Genomic DNA, 16,235 nt, shown 5'->3' on the forward strand with positions numbered 1-16,235 from the left:
TAGTCAGGTTAGCCTTTTGCTTGGAGTAGTGCAAGATTCATTAATGATAAATAAGAAAGGTTCTCAAGGATGTAAAATGTCTAGTCTGGCAATGCAGTTGGTGCCATTAAGACATGAATGTCAATAAAGAGCAAAGTCTTTCCATTTATTTCAATCCTTCAGCATATGCAAGGAAACATTGCACGATCCTCACAGCTCATAAAGCTGGCAATGTATTTATTATTGCTAGCCCTGCATTCACAGATGGGTGACTCTGAGACAGAGATTTTTGTTATCGCCAAGATTGGCACAAGAGGCCTTAGCATCTTCTGTTGGCTGCTGTAGCTGGAGTGATGCCTTTAAAGGGACTGATACTCTAAAGCTGTTGTCATCTGGGGGATATAGATGAATTTATTGTGGTGACTCACGGCAACAGATCTTTTCAAGCGCTGATAAGAGCGTGCAATCTGTGTCTATCAGGAGTGGTGCACACATCACATTGTCACAAGGTCACTCTGGAAGGCACCACAGTTGTTAACTGCAATTCACTTTCCAACAGGTGTCTGTTCCTACTCACTTCCCATCAGAGGCATAGTGGGGAAGAATGCATCCTGGGCAGCCATCTCTCATCCTTTCCACCACTCCCTCCCTCCCTCCAACTTCTTGTGTCATAGAAGCAGGCAGTCAACAGGCAATGCAGCAGGCAGCAGCAAAACAATCAGTAGCTCCAGATTGAGGTGCCTGCCTTTCCCTGCTTCCCCACCACCTCTTCCACAGGTCTTTCCAGTACCTCTTCCTTTAGGTTGTGCCCAGGGCACATGCTCCACTCAAGTTATGCTACTGCTTTCCATCATGGTGTTGCGTACCTGGCCTCTGACTGCCTAACCTGCCACTCTGTGCTTATGCAGTGGCTTCACTACAACTGCTTCCTTCCTTACTATTGCAGCACTAATGGGATCCCAGCTGAGGGAGGCAGCTTATTGTGAGATTAATCTGCAGCCTTTTCACATTTGGTTACCTTCTGTCTTCATTGGCCTTCCCAGAGGGTCTGAATTAGTGCGGGCATGTTGCCTCACAGGCACGCCACAGAAGCAGCCATGGGATCTGTCCCAGGTGACTCTTTCGCTTCCTGGCAGCCAACGCAGAGGACAGAAAGGTCACGTCCACTGCATTGGCCCCTGTTCTGGGAGTGTTCAACTGCTGGAAGTTGCTGGGCTGAGTGCCATTTGGTGCGGGGGCGGTAAGAAAGGAGTAGATCCAGGGACCTGTGGCTTCTGTGGCACAGACATCTGAAAAGCCTGGGATTCATACCAATAGTCACCCTTGTGGCAGTCAATCCTCTTCAGCTACCACCAAGTCTCTCCATATCACTGTATGGAGAGCTACAGAGTACCTCTCCAACAATACCTTTTGGGCCTGCGCTACTAGGAAGAACCTGGTGGGGCATCAAAGGGGTAGCAGCTAAGATCACGGCTCCCCTCTTGATACTCCTGAATACCTGCAAGCTTGAGAAGCTGGAACTCCTACAAACCCCACAAGAACCCAAACACCTTCCTACGGCGGGGATGAATCATAGGCAGTCTGTGACATTAAGAACTGGGAGGTGGGCAAGTGAGTCATCTAGGCTTCTAGGCTAAATACAGATGGTCAAAAAGCCCAAGGCCAAATTGATTCAGTCTTTGAAGTTTAGCAGAGATGTGGGTTTTCCAGAAAATTTTCAATTGGAAAATTTTCCAATGCCCTAAATAGACTGTGATCTGATTTAGCATGTTTAGTTGACTTCTATTTAGTAAACAAAACTTTAAAAATAGCCTCATGTTAATTTTATGTCCCAATAGCCATAAGTATTTGAACTGAAATATATGATTAGGCAAAACTTTAAATACAGCACACTTAAATTGGTTTAAATGTTATATACAAAGAAATTTAAAGCTTTATATGAAAATAAATTATTTTTATTGGAATACTTGTAAAAATGTAAATGCTTAATATTGTACTGGCATCCATTCATTGTTAATGAATTTTATGAAACAACGACTTTTTAGAAATGGAAAATTTTCCATGGAAAAATAAAGCACTGGAAAATTTTCTGGAAATTTTTACGCCCTGCATCTGTGAAAGTTAGTTTAAAATGCAGAGATTAAATTGAAACAGAAGTGAACAGACATTTACTTTGATTCAGGAAATGCAGCCACATGCCTGCAGTAGCTCAGGCCAGAAGCCGGGGGGTGCTAGAGCATGACTTTCAGGCACACAGCCAGCATGGGTTGTGTGTTTGCTTCTTTTTCTTGTTGCCCATAAGGTCTCTGGGATTTGCAGTCCAAAATCACAGCAACTGGACTCTGTGGGGTTGCTCATCACTTCTTATTACTGCTTCCAGGTGCCTCTGGAATTTGTAGTCCACAGTGACAGCCAGCAGTAAGTTTGAGCAAAGGGGTGTTTAACCCCCTTCCCTGGCCCCAGGCCCCAGCTGGGGTTTGCCTGGGGGGCAGTCCCCTGCAGAATGGGCTGCATCTCCAGCTGGGCTTAGTGCCCCATCTGCTTGTCAGCCAACCCTCACTGCTCCAGCTAGGGAGCAGAGCAGTGGGGCCAGCCCTGCTTTTTGGAGCAGACAGCACAGCCCAGCCCAGGGCTGCAAAGCATGCTGGGATGCTGGGGGACTGTGATTTAATGTGAACCAGGAAGGGTCTGGGACAGAAGTTTCATAAACCAGTTTGACCCAAATCAGTGAAGTCTAATACTACATTCAACCAGGTTTAGCTTAAACCAGTTTCAGCCATTTTGAAACTGGTTTATGTGCACTGAACTTATGTTCTGTTACAGGTTTAAACCAGTTTCTGATCGCTTAAACCGGTTTATGTGTAACTTCTGTCCCTAGCCCCACAGCACAGACTCCTAGTTCTCTCACAGTTCACAGGAAGGACATGCAGCAGCCCCCTGGCCCTGAAGAGATGCAAAGCAGCACTCCATCCTACTGTTGCAGTGTGTCACGGCCCACATCCACCAGCTCTTCCATACAGGATTGAAACTGGTGTAATTATTTTTTCTTTTTTAATGGCAGCAAAGCTACAACTCTGGAAAAATCGATTTCCCTGTGAAAAGACTCTGATGGGCTTGAAATGACTGAAGAATGTAAATGCCTCCAGGTGCTCAGGCAAAGTTTTAGCCCTTCTTCCCCTCCCCCATAGCATTATGACAGCTTCCAGCACCACAGAAGCAAGGCTGCATGTAATTTGACAACTGGTGTGCACATTTACTCCATGAAAACTCATACACTTAGGAATGCATGGCTAATTCCTATGCGCAAAGCTGGCTTACTGCCTTTAAGCAAATGGCAGGCAGGCAAGCAGAATATCATTAAGGAACATCACACACTCACAGCAGAGATGCATAACAGCATCTAACACAGAAGTTTGCAAGACAGCTGCAATGTCTATTGGAACCAGATTGTCCTGAAGCAGAACAGCATTGAGCAGGGTAGAGGGATTGTCAGAGAAGGAAAAATGGTTTAATTCCCATTTTAAACCCATCTCCTCCCAAATTCTGATCTTTCCTTTAAATCAGGGAGAGCTGGAGTTGCTGGGAAAGATGGAGATGAAATCTAGTGCCCCCTGGTGTAGCCAATGTGCTGGTGTTTTATGAGGGCATTCAAATACTGTAATACAAGAAGCATAATCTGTGGCTTGACTGGGAGCCTGCCATTGCTTGTAACAGTGCTATGAGCAGCTTGCCAGCTGGCAGGAAGCATTTTTGCACCGTACAAGCAGCACAAACTGAAGCTTATGGCAGCAATACTTAGCTGTTACTCAATATTTAGCTGTTACCCAAGGATTTTTCTTCCCTTTGTCTCACAGTACTTTGCAAAGGCGGGGTACTGTCATTATCCTGATTTCCTGCCACAGAGGGAAATGCTAATGCAGAAAACCCTGAAGGTATGAATATTCAAAAATGATATCTAATTCTTGGTGCCCAGTTTTAGGACCAAAACCTACTTCATTTCTATGCACTTATGTGGCACTTCTGTAGCTGCAGAAGTGCAAGTTGGGTTGGGGTGGGGGGTGGTCGTTGGCCCTTATGCAGAAGTTATGTCCATCTGTAGTGTAACAGGAGCCTTCAGGTAGGCACATAACAGCCAGAAGAGAGGGAGAGGAGAAGATGCTAGGAAAGGTGTTCATCCTTTATCCCAATGGCTGAGTGGTTAAATGGATGTGGTGTACCTTGACAGTGGATGTGGTGTACCTTGATTTTAGCAAGGCTTTTGATATGGTCTCCCACAAAACTCTTGCAGGCAAGCTAAGGAAGTATGGGCTGGATGAACGGACTGTAAGGTGGACAGAAAACTGGCTGGAGCATTGGGCTCAGAGAGAAGTAATCAATGGCTTGATGTCTAGTTGGCATCTGGTATCAAGTGGAGTCCTCCAGGGGTCAGTCCCAGGGCTGGCTTTGTTCAATATCTTCATTAATGACCTGGAAGATGGCATAGAGTGCATCCTCAGCAAGTTTGCAGATGACACCAAGTTGAGGGGTGAGTAGCGGATATGCTGGAGGGTACGGCTAGGAGTCAGAGTGACCTAGACAAATTGAAGGAAAGGGCCAAAAGGAATCTCATGAGGCTCAACCAGGACAAGTGCAAAGTCTTGGACTTAGGACAGAACAATCCCATGCACGAGTACAGGCTGGAGGCAGACTGGCTGGGCAGCAGCTCTGCAGGAAAGGACCTGGGGGGTTACAGTGGACAATAAGCTGAATATGAGCCAGCAGTGTGCCCTAGTTGTCAAGAAGGCTAACAGCATACTGGGCTGCATTGGTAGGTGTGGGGCCATTAGGTCAGAAGTAATTATTCCCCTCTATTCAGGCCACATCTGGAGTACTGTGTTCAGTTTTGGGCCCCCCACTACAAACAGGATGTGGACAAATTGGAGTGTCCAGTGGAAGTCAACAAAAAAGGTTAGGGGGCTTACAAGGACAGACTGGAGGAACTGGGCCTATTTAGTCTAGAGAAGAGGAGACCGAGAGGAGACTTAATAGCAGTCTTCAACTACCTGAAGGAGGGTTCAAAAGAAGATGGAGCTAGGCTATTTTCAGTGGTGGCAAATGACAGAACAAGGAACATTGGTCTCAAGTTGCAGCAAGGGAAGTTTAGGTTGGATGTCAGAAGGAATTTCCTCACTAGGAGGGTAGAAAACACTGGAACAGGTTACCAAGAGAGTGATAGAAGCTCCATCCTTGGGGGTTTTCAAAACCTGGCTAGACAGAGCTTTGGCTGGGATGATCTAGTTGGGGATGGTCCTGCTTTGAGCAGGAGGTTGGACTAGATGACCTCCTGAAGTCCCTTCCAACTTTTTCTATGATTCTACGTACCCAAGGAGCTGAAAACCCAGATTCTAGGTCTTGGTCACTTTGGCTAAGTACAGACAGTCAAAAAGCCTGAGGCTGAATTGATTCAGTCTTTTCAGGGTAGTCTAAACTGCACAGATTAAATTGAAACAGAAGTAAACAGACATTTACCTTTGATTCAGGCAATGCAGCCACATGCCTGCAGTGGCTCAGGCCAGAAGCTGGGGGCGCTAGAGCACAGCTCTCTGGCTGTGTGTTCACTTCCTCTTCCTGCTGGCCCCAAGGTCTCTGTGATTTTCAGCCCAGAATTACAGCAGCAGGACTCTGCAGAGTTCCTCACCACTTCCTCTTCCTAGGACTTACCATGGGGGTCAGCGGGAGCATATAGAGAACCACAGAATCAGTCAGTATGGGATTTGCTATCATGAACTCAAGGACAACATGACAGAGCATGTCACCACACCACTGCATGTTCTGGAAAATAGTTCTTTAGGGTGAACCACTAGCCACCAGGCTGTGGCTATCATGCAAGGGTAACAAGCAGCCCCAAACTTGATCAAGCTGATTTTCATTCTCCTGATCCTGCAGGATATTTCTGTTCCATTTCATAGGTGCATCACATTTTTCTGTTGGTGTTGAAGCAGGTGGTTTCCTTTTCTGGGGAACACAATGCCATGGTGTGCCCTTTAATATATTTTTGAAACACAAAGCCATCATCCCTGCTTGGACGAATCAGTCAGTGTGTATTGTATAAGCCTCTTCTTTAAACAGATGCTGCTGATAAAACGACTAGGGGCTTAACGGGCCGAAAATTGGGAGGTGAAAGGAGTGATTTGCAGCCTGTGTTATAAAATTACATGGGTCCCCGTACTGAGGCTGCTGAGTTGCAGACTTTCCTGGGAAAAAAAATCACTTTACAATGCAATATAGGCCATTCAAACCAGACACAGATTATCTGGAGAAAAGCTGGCATCTGAATCCAAGCAGGGGTGGCTTCAGTTCTGCTTTGACAGGCAGCTTTTGATCTGTTCCAGTGCCTCCCACATCCTGGCAGGCCAGTCCTGCCTGAACTCCATGTTCAAACAAAAGGACCACATGGATGTTATTCGCTATGGCTCAGCACTGCAGATGCCTCGGCCAGGGCAGCACAGAGGGTGACCAGGAAATACAAAGTGTGAGGAGAGCCTTGAAGACAAGGGGACTTTCCAGGCATTTGTTAGGGAAAAGAGTAGGCAGGACTGGAATGGGTTAACCCAGTCCAGTCAACTGGTTTTCAAATGTAAAAGTGCCCAACCTTAGAAACGTAATTTAAAATGTAGATACCCACATAAGGGGCTTTAAAGATTTTCAGTGCCTGTGAAAGCCAAGTACTTTAATAAGCACTATATTTAGACTTCAGTTCCCCATGTTTGGAAAGTGTGGTCCGAAAATCTGAATGAAAACCAGGAAATGCACAAATAGTATAAGAAAACCCTACAAATTGACAGCACTAAACAACAAAGTGGGTAGCAATTCCCCTTGCCTAAATATATGTCAAAATGACACATCTTCATAAACCTGCCTCAGCATCTCTGTCCCCTAGTCAAACAGCAGATTGCTTCTAGTCAAGGAAACAAAATGAGCCTGCACAGGAACAGATGTGCCATAAATTTACTCAGGGACAGTAGTGTCCCAACAAAATGAGGTGTTTAGGCAGAGAAACAAGGAGCAGCATATGTTATGAGCCTCAGACTTCCTGCTGGCAATTGGCAGAAGGAAGACTCTTGATTTACTTATGGTAGAAATCAATGTAGAACAATCTCTGTTCTGTGCTAATACACAGCTGTTTGTCAATGATAGGTTTCAAATATTGTATAATGGTAGGCTCTGGTTTGTAGGAATGCAAAACAGTTAATAATTAATTCTTATTTATTTTGGGGCGGGGGGAAATAGATACCATCCCAAGCATAAAAATACAATTTCTATTTCAATGAAATGTGGTTATGGGACTTGGTCCTGTTTTAAATCATAAGGCTTTATTCTGATACCATTTTCACTGAGAGGTTGCAATCAACCATGTACAATAGCATAACAATCACTTGGTCATAACAAACTCTGCTTGGTGGCAAGAAATAGGCAAGGTAAGTTATGGTATGGTGGGATAAAGCACAATACAGGCTGGTGTAATGGTTGGAATTCAGCACTCTGAACTTAAGATAAGACAGCATTTTTGTATTACCTCTATGCACTTATTTGACTATTTTAATTACAGTCCCAAACAAGACAATCATGTAGAAATTATGAAAGGGCAATATAGCAAAAGAGCTTTGACCCTTGTTAAGTTTTATATTCTACGGTCACAGAAAGAGCATTTGTTTTTGATGTGGTGACAGCAGACAAGCATCATAGTACACATTATTTCCAGCTTCACTTCCTGCTGAGCAGTCCAGTTTTTAACAGATTTATCCTGTACAAAATAACGTCCACATTTGATACAAAAGTGACTTTCAAACGGATCTCAAAACATATTTTTTACCCAGAATCTACTTTAATAAAAGCAAATAGGTGATGTTCACAATTATTCTATTATACATTGGGCCCGAGCTCAGTGTACCCACCACGCTGTGCTGAGTTCAGAGTTAGGCTTCAGTCCTGCCACTAGCACTCTGACTTTTATCCCTTCCCTGGGATTTGGCTTTATGGATATTTTAAAAAACAGTGAAAGGCACAAACTTCAGCCTATGTCCCTAGTTCTTTGGTTCTTCCTTTTTAGAACCCTTTCTGGTCCAACCGCTGGGTCCTTGATGAAAGTGATGAGAAACCATCTCATATATTTAGAATAGAGCTGACTGCAACTTGTGTAACCTCAGCGTGACTCAGCAGCCACCCTCTGTGCCTCCTGACATAGGGGTGGCTGTAGACATACAGGGATGCTGCTCCAACTCACCGCAATTACAGTGTTGCAAAGCAGACTCAATTAATCGAGTCTGCTGGAGCGTGCTAATTATGGCACTGCAGCAGCCTATGTGTCTACAGTATTCAGTGTCCCCACACTTCAAAATGGCAGTGGGGGCACTTTAACTAAAGCTCATTGAACAAACTTTAGTCAAAGCATTCCCACTGCCATTTTGCAGCATGGAATACATGAGACTCTGTGGGCACTTGAATTTGAGCAGATCTTGGAGCCACTCTAATTAAAGCGCTCTCCTCTCCCTGCCTCTGGAGTACGCGTAAAGATGCCCTAGGACTCTAACACCTAAAACAGAAGGACTCAGTACAACAGGCCCTAGAATGAAGCACTCTGTTACACTTCCTTTCCTTTGCAGTTGTGACTGATTAATCATTACAGATAATGCAGACACCGGTCTGGAGATATGGAAAAGATATGGAAATGCACTGCTATGAAAGATCTCTTTTCCGTTGCATCAGACAGACTGCCAGTCTCCCCTTCCAAGCCTGTCCCATACGACCCACTATTTCTCATTCGCAGCTGAGATGTTGATGTCCCCCCTGCTTCAGACAGTCATTAATGCCAGGCTCTATCATCTAATAGGGCTGTGTGAAGCTTTGATAACTGATTCTATTCAGAGGAGATATCACCCAATTCAGCAGCCGAATCTCCAAATCTGAATCGGGAGACCAATTAAGAGGTCCAAATCGAATTGGAACCCTCCAAATGGATTCGGAAAAGATTCGGCCTGATTCAGAGATTTGGCCATAGACTAAACAGGCAGCAGTCCTCCTTTAGGCCTGATAATACTGTAATACAAAATATAATCAATCCACATACAGTGGTAGATTGCTGTAACAGAATTGCAGGCAGGTTACAATTAAGGTCATTGTGGAGAAAGGTAAGCCTCTAGGACCACCAAATAAGTCATCAAGTACCTTGCTAGCATGAGCACCTACATGGATCTCCCTTCAACCAGACATGCCTGGCAATCCAATGTCAAACTGCAAAACAGGGAGTTGGTAACTAGAAAGCAGTTGCTAACAGAAGCTGGACTGCTGGGTTAAAGAGCCAGCCTGCGGTTTAAACGATGCCAGATTTTGCTCAGCAGTTGTATAATAGCAGGACTGTAGAATAAAGGTAGCTGGACAGATGGTGTCCTAGTGCCATATGAGGATGGGAAAGGGCATTAATATGACTAGCTAAGCAATTTAAAGAATATTCTTCTGAAATAAAGTATCTTTTCTTACAATATTATGAAGCCAGTCTCAGAGGCATAAATGGTAAGGGAAATTTGACTTTTCGTACTCATACTGAAGTAACTGCTATGAAGTGCTGAGCATTTGGATATAAATATAGCCATAGATATACGCACACATATATATGTATGTACATGTAGACAGATAGGTAGGGGTATGCGTGTGTGCATAAATTAAGTTTTCCTTCTCTTCTGCAACTGTATGATAAGGACCTGGCTGTATGGTATCATAATAAGTTGCCATGGAAAAAAAATCTCACTGTCATGAAAAGAGACCATCACAAAGAAAATGGATTATATATCTCAGCATCCATCCTATTCATCCATTTAGCTGGCTATTCATTCTTCCCACCTACCCTTCCATCCTTCCCATCTAGCCACCCATTCTAGCTATCTAATCTACCCAAGTTGTCTTCACTAAAGTGGTTTCTGAGTTATTTGGCACTTGCAGCAAAAGGATAGAGCTTCAGATTTGGGTTTATTGTCTTTTCTTTTTGTTGTAGATTTTAATGTTCTTGTTTAGCTTTGGTATAGCTCTTTAGCTAGCCTGGATACCTAAATGGATTAAATATAATCTGATCAGAGAAATGTAATATAATGTGATCAGAGGATTTAATATAATCCTGATCAGAGAAAACAGTTGACTGATGTAAAGCAAGTGGGTGTCTTTTCTTTAAATAAAATGTTCTCCTCTGATTCAGGTTCTATGTGCTGTACACAAAACTCCTTCTTTGATCTAACTATCATTTTCTGAAACAACCTGTTAGGCTACAATAAAGAGGCAAAGTGACACATCTTAGCTCAGGCATGCCAGGTGACTATGGAGCAGCAGCAAGAGGCAAGGCAAAAGGCATCTTCTCCCATTTGTTGTCTCCTAATCACATTCTGCCTCCAGGCCCTAAACTGAAACTAAGTATGTTTCTGGATGAAAGCTAGCTGAAATGCATCCAACCTACTCATACAGCACCCTCTGCTGGACTTTTCCAAGTGTAGCTCTGGCAGCTACACTGGCCCTCTGGCCCTCCCTCCATCTCAACCCACAGGATGCTGTAACTGCAGCTTCAGCTGGAGGAAGAGGAAGACAGACAGAGAATTAAAAAAAATATTGAACAGCAGAAAGTCTAACAATCTGTTATTACATGTGAAAAATTCTGTTGGATCCCTTCATTTAAAATTAACTCGATTGCTCAAGTTAATGTACCCTACTTTAGGAAGATAAGTCTATTAACCTGAAAAAAAATCCACTATGACTACACACAGGATGCAGTGTTTAACCTTGTAACTGCCTCTTCCTACAGGAAAGTAACTGGCATCATTAGGGCTATGACTCTACAAAAGAATGACTCTATAAATCAGACTGCAGCAGTGCAGTAAAACCTTGTTTTAGAAATTGTACAAAAATTTTTAAAAAATCATAATTTGCTTCTTTACTTGGTTTGGATTTGAACAAACTGCAAGCAATAACTGTATTAAATCTCAATTTAAGGCATATCAAATTTAAGGCATATCAAAATCACTAGGAAAGTAGGAACTGAGCAAACAGACATATCACCTAATAATCATGCGTAAGCAATACTGATGCTGGCTCATGCTAATACTTTCCAGGTTTATGCTGTGCATTAACAGGAAAGCAAACTGATAGGACCCCTTTTGTTCTTCAGTAGGATTCCATTTTAAGTCTTCTGTGCAGAAAACAGGTCAAAATCATCCCACAGATCTGTGTTCAAGAAAAAACAAGAATAAATTATTGTATGTCAGCAGTAATCAAATCTCCATTCAGTCAAATATAAATTCAGTATTCCAATCAATACCACAATGAAAAAACAGAGCTCTAAAATATCAACAGCGAAGATTTATGCAGAATAATGGGTAATTTGCATGCTCTCCAAACCCCACAACAGCGGTGGGTTTTAGGTCTTGGCTGAATGAATATTCAGGACCCCTTTATGCTGCTGACACCACCATACTACTTCTGTTACTAGCACATCTGTTTGAGTCTACCCATTTTTTCCCCCCTGAAATTTCCTGTCTTGAGTCAAATCAGCCAAATTAGTTCTGAATTTTATTGACTGAGCAAAGTGCAATTTTTCAAGTCTGTGTGACTCTGCCACTGGCAAGTATCTTACCTCTCAGCCTCTTCAGTCTGGGGCCTCAGATACTCAGAGTGCATTACTGGAAGCTGTGCACACTTCCATGCACATTCAGTTCTGTGACTCTGGCACTGCTGCCACTAAAGTCAGTGTGAGTTTCACCTTGCATTTGCATGAGATTGGCAGCAGGCCACCAGGAGCTGACAGTGCTCAGCAACTCAGACTCGGCTCATGGATGTTCTCCAAGATTCCTTGGGTCCCCCATTCTCTCTCATCCTCTCTGTTACACCCTGTACACCTGCAGTCTGGTACAGGTGCTGTTCTAGAGACCAACTTTCCTGCCCACTTTGCACATTGCCTGCACCTTTGTACTTTCTAGAAGTTGGGAATAGCTTGGATTTATTGAGTTTAGTAGATACTAGCTGGCTGGGAGCTGGAGGCATTTTGTCCCAAGCCTGTCCCAAGACATCACAATGTCTAATCAACCCGTTGAAGGGCAACAACAACAACAAAAAAATCAACTGGAAGGGACTCCTAATGCTCCAACTATGGACCTCATCCCCATTGGGGATGAGGGGATGGGAGGGCTCACATCATCAAACCCTTTCAAGGGAAGCTATGTTGGCAGAAATGAGAAAGAAAGTGAACCTCTGGGGGTACATCCCCTTGCAATGCCATACAGTGATACTGAGTTAGAATCATAGAAAATTAGGGTTGGAAGGGATGTCAGGAGGTCATCTAGTCTAAACCCCTGCTCAAAGCAGGACTGTCCCCAACTGGATTATCCCAGCCAAGGCTTTGTCTAGCCGGGTCTTAAAAACCTCCAAGGACGGAGATTCCACCACCTCTCTGGGTAACCTGGTTAAGAGTTAGCTCTGAACAAGCTAGCGTAGATACCATTAGTGGGACAGCTGCTTCAAAAAGAACAGCAGAGTGCTGTGCTAATGTGGCTAATAACCAACCTAGCTTGGGTACCCATAGCTCTTCCTGCAGCATGCTGCACAGACATACACTTTGCGCCCTGTCTAGGATGCCCTGTATTCTCCTCATGGACTGTTTTCCTTTCTCTCTAATTTTGTCTGTCTTGTTTGTTCCAGCAGGCTCATTCCTGGCAGCCAGTCCTCCATGTATTCGAATGTCAACAATGCGGTTCTATTTTTAGTTACCGTGCTGACACTTGGTAATGAAGATACATTCTTATGGCTTGTGTGAGCTTCTCCTTTTCATCCCCCCACCCTGACCTCATTGCTTACACCATGGATGTCTGAAATGTCTCATACTGTTATGCACAAGTCAGATGAAAAAAGAAGGGTTTTTTTGCAGTTGAAAATAACTTCAGACAACTTAATATTGTTCTCAGGTAAGTTCAGGGATCACCTGATTGCCTACTATTTGGAAATCTTTCTGCTTCAGGGTCAGATTTTTTTGGAACACTGACCTCCTGACATCTTTAGAGATATGATGAACTGCGAAGAGGAGGCTGACAAATATATCCCAGTTGCCTGAAAGTAAGATCCCTGCTATACTGAGATAGAACCTGTATAGCAGTACCATCCCTGTTGGATCATGGTTGGGGTGTCAGTCTAAGGAAGGTGCTTGAGGTATAAGTTTGAGCCTGTGTCCAGATGTATGCCAAAGGCCTTCTTCTGCTAACCCAGTTGTGAATGGGTACCTAGTCTTTCTGGCTGGGGAGTCAAAGGCAGCTGGATGCAATGCTGGCCATATCATTCTCTTCTGTGCCACTGGCTCTGGAAACTGGTGGATCTTAGCTTTGCTCACCTTGGATGAAAGTTTGACCTTGACCAGAAGTCAGTCCAATGCAGAAAGCCCAAACGAGGTCACAAACATCGCACAGGGCCAATGCCAGTCCAAATGAAACAAGTGCCACAGTTTCACTGAGTGTACTGAAATGGGGTTTAGCTTTTGGGTATGGCTGGAACAGCTTGGTGTGTTGTGCAAAAGCTCATCACTTAGAGCTCAGATACTGAATTAAGCAGACAGTTGTGCAATTCCTTGGCATTGACTGATCACTGAACAACTCTGCTTCCTGCAGCTCCCTATAGCCCAGACAATTGGCACAGGGTTAGACTCCTTCTCTGACCCTTCCCAGCCTTCTGTACAAGAGAATACTTATGCAGAATAAATTACTTTGCTTGGCCTGGGGTCAGCACCCTTGGGGTGAAGTTACATGTTACACTTACCCCATATTAAGGGCACTTAAATACATGAGCACGTTAAGATCAGTAACTCATGCTAATTGCCCTCTGAACATCTCAAAGTTAAGCCACTTCAGGCAAGGGTTAACCCTGGACCATACTACCTAGCTCATGTTAGGGTAACTTTAGTCTGTTCCATGGAGATAAAACAAGCAATTTGTAGTCCTTCAGCATCACAGGGCACACTGCTCTCAGTGCCACTGCCCACTCCCCAACCCACCCAGAGCAGGGATACAGCCCAGGTGTCTTGGCTCCTATGTATGCCCCTGATCCTCAGCCCTCTAGTGGAAAGTCAGAGCGGTGCAGGCAAGAAACAATATTAACTCTTAACATGCAACTTCTCACAGCACATTTTACCTTTAACGCTACTTAGCATCCATGGATTTAGTATGATCTATGTGTAATGTGTAACTTTGCCCTAGATTTAGCCTACCCTTCCAATTTTTTTTCACCATAGGGATGCCTTAGTCCCATTGACTAGGGCCAGATTGGCCCCACAGACATTCTCACAAGGGGTACCTTTGCACTCTGGATACTAGGGTCTCTCCTTTTGCACAGCTGCAGCATTGAGCCTCTGAGCACGCCTGCAGTGCAAGCAGACTTGCTGCCACTTCCATTTTCTGTCTCTGATGTTTCTCCTAATAAGGCTTTGATGCACTCAGCTACATCTTGACTTAATTGCAGTTAGACACTCTTGGCAGGTCATTTAAACCAAACAGCTCCACGAGGCTGAAGATGGTGTTTGTTTTCTGGTTCTAGGACAGGCGAGCCTATTGACAAGGCAAAGAAGCTAGAAAATATCTATTCCCAATTCACAGAGGAGACAGCTTATTATGAGTTTGACAGGGCACAGAAAACATCAGGCACAATCCTCATTCCAGATTCGTAAAGCTCTGGCAGTGGAAAGGGGGCTTATAAAGAGCATATATGTCACTTACTCCCACTGTCTGGCTGCTCTGTACTACCAGAATAGTGTGAAGTGGCCTGTGTGGAAATGAGAATCAGGCCTTCGCTGAAAACACTGCTTGGCTCCATGTAGAGGCTTGCATCTCTAATATTACACAATAAAAACAATGGATGGAGACAGGAAACAGACAGGAAACACAAAGTAACTCATTCCAATCTGATCCAAAGCCCACTGAGATTAATGGAAAGAACTCCTATTCATATTCTTTGGGTTGGAGCAGGCTTCTATTGCGTAGAAATAAACTTTGATAGAATTATAGAAAAATAAAGCTGAAAGGACCCTTAGGTCATGTACGCCAACCCATTCATTCAAGGCAGGAACATTCATCTAAACCAGGGAGGGACAGCCTGCAACACAGTTGCCACAAGTGGCATGGGCAGCCTCTATTTGTGGCATATGAGAGATCAAGGAGGAGACAGGTAGCACAGTGATAGACTAGGCATGAAGCAGAAAGCAAGGCAGCAAGCTGGGCAGGGAGCACAGGGAAGGAAGTAGAAAGCAGAGCAGCTAATCAGGCAGGGAGCACAGAGCTGGGAGCAGAAAGCAAAGTAGCAGATCAGGCAGAGGAAGGGGACTGAAAGGTCACTCAGGGAGGATGCCAGGCCAGTTTGTGGCACGTGCCAAAAAGGTTGGCCCCCACTGGTCTAAACCACCCCAGACAAGCATTTGTTCAATCTGGTCTCAAAACCTTTTGAGGATGGAGACTCCACAACAAGGTTGCACCTACGCAACATTGGGTCCTGTGACTTATACACTACCTATGTCAGAGGCACCCATGGTACCTCCTATGGGTCAGGCCAATTTCTCTGCTACCTGGACTTCATTTTGAATGTTTCATCTTAAGTCCTGTAACTGGCTGAGTGCAGGGCAGATTTGGCTTATAGTTCCTCATTGCCACCACCATGAAAGTGTATGGGGACAGAACCAGGATCTGACTTACAGCATGAAGATTTGATGGGTTCACCAACAATTAATTTGCTCTGCTCTGTGGCTTGTCTGTTCATAAACAGTTCACAGACCAGGACCTTTAACAGCACTAAACTTGCAAGAACTTCCAGGCAATGCCTACCCATTCATGAGCACCAGCATGTTGTAACCACATGAGTGTGGGTCTTTGTATTTATATGGATGTGACCCATTTCAGCAGTGACAGCTTTGATTTATGTTCAAATTGGACAAATGGAAAAATGTATGGGATGCTGAGCAAACAGAAACGGGGTGGAGAGGGGAGGGGATGATATGCTGCTTTTCGTAGAATCATAGAAGTCGGGTCAGGAGGGACCTTGTAGATCTTCAAGTCTGACCCTCCTGCCTGAGCAGGAGAAAAACTGGGCTCAGATGACTCCAGCCAGGTAGGCATCCTCCTTAGGGTAGGAGCCAGCACCACTTCCCTTGGAAGTTGGTTCCAGCTCCTAGCTGCCCTGACAGTGAAGTAGTTCTTACGGATGTCTAACCTAAA

General features: G+C 44.3%; 1 protein-coding gene across 4 annotated transcripts in view; it reads right to left on the reverse strand.

Annotated features, from left to right (window-relative positions):
• Window positions 1–9,549: 9,549 nt before the first annotated feature.
• TSPAN11 (tetraspanin 11) overlaps window positions 9,550–16,235 on the reverse strand; it is a 199,937-nt gene continuing 193,251 nt past the window's right edge. For all 4 annotated transcript variants that reach the window (XM_019544191.1, XM_019544189.1, XM_019544190.1 and 1 more), the window contains one exon: window positions 9,550–11,220. In XM_019544191.1, the coding sequence (XP_019399736.1) occupies window positions 11,161–11,220 (60 nt within the window). In that variant the 3' untranslated portion in view covers window positions 9,550–11,160. The remainder of the gene's footprint in view (window positions 11,221–16,235) is intronic.

The sequence above is a fragment of the Crocodylus porosus genome, unplaced genomic scaffold (assembly GCF_001723895.1).
Source record: "Crocodylus porosus isolate Cpor-Errol unplaced genomic scaffold, CroPor_comp1, whole genome shotgun sequence".
Taxonomy (NCBI): Eukaryota; Metazoa; Chordata; order Crocodylia; family Crocodylidae; genus Crocodylus; species Crocodylus porosus.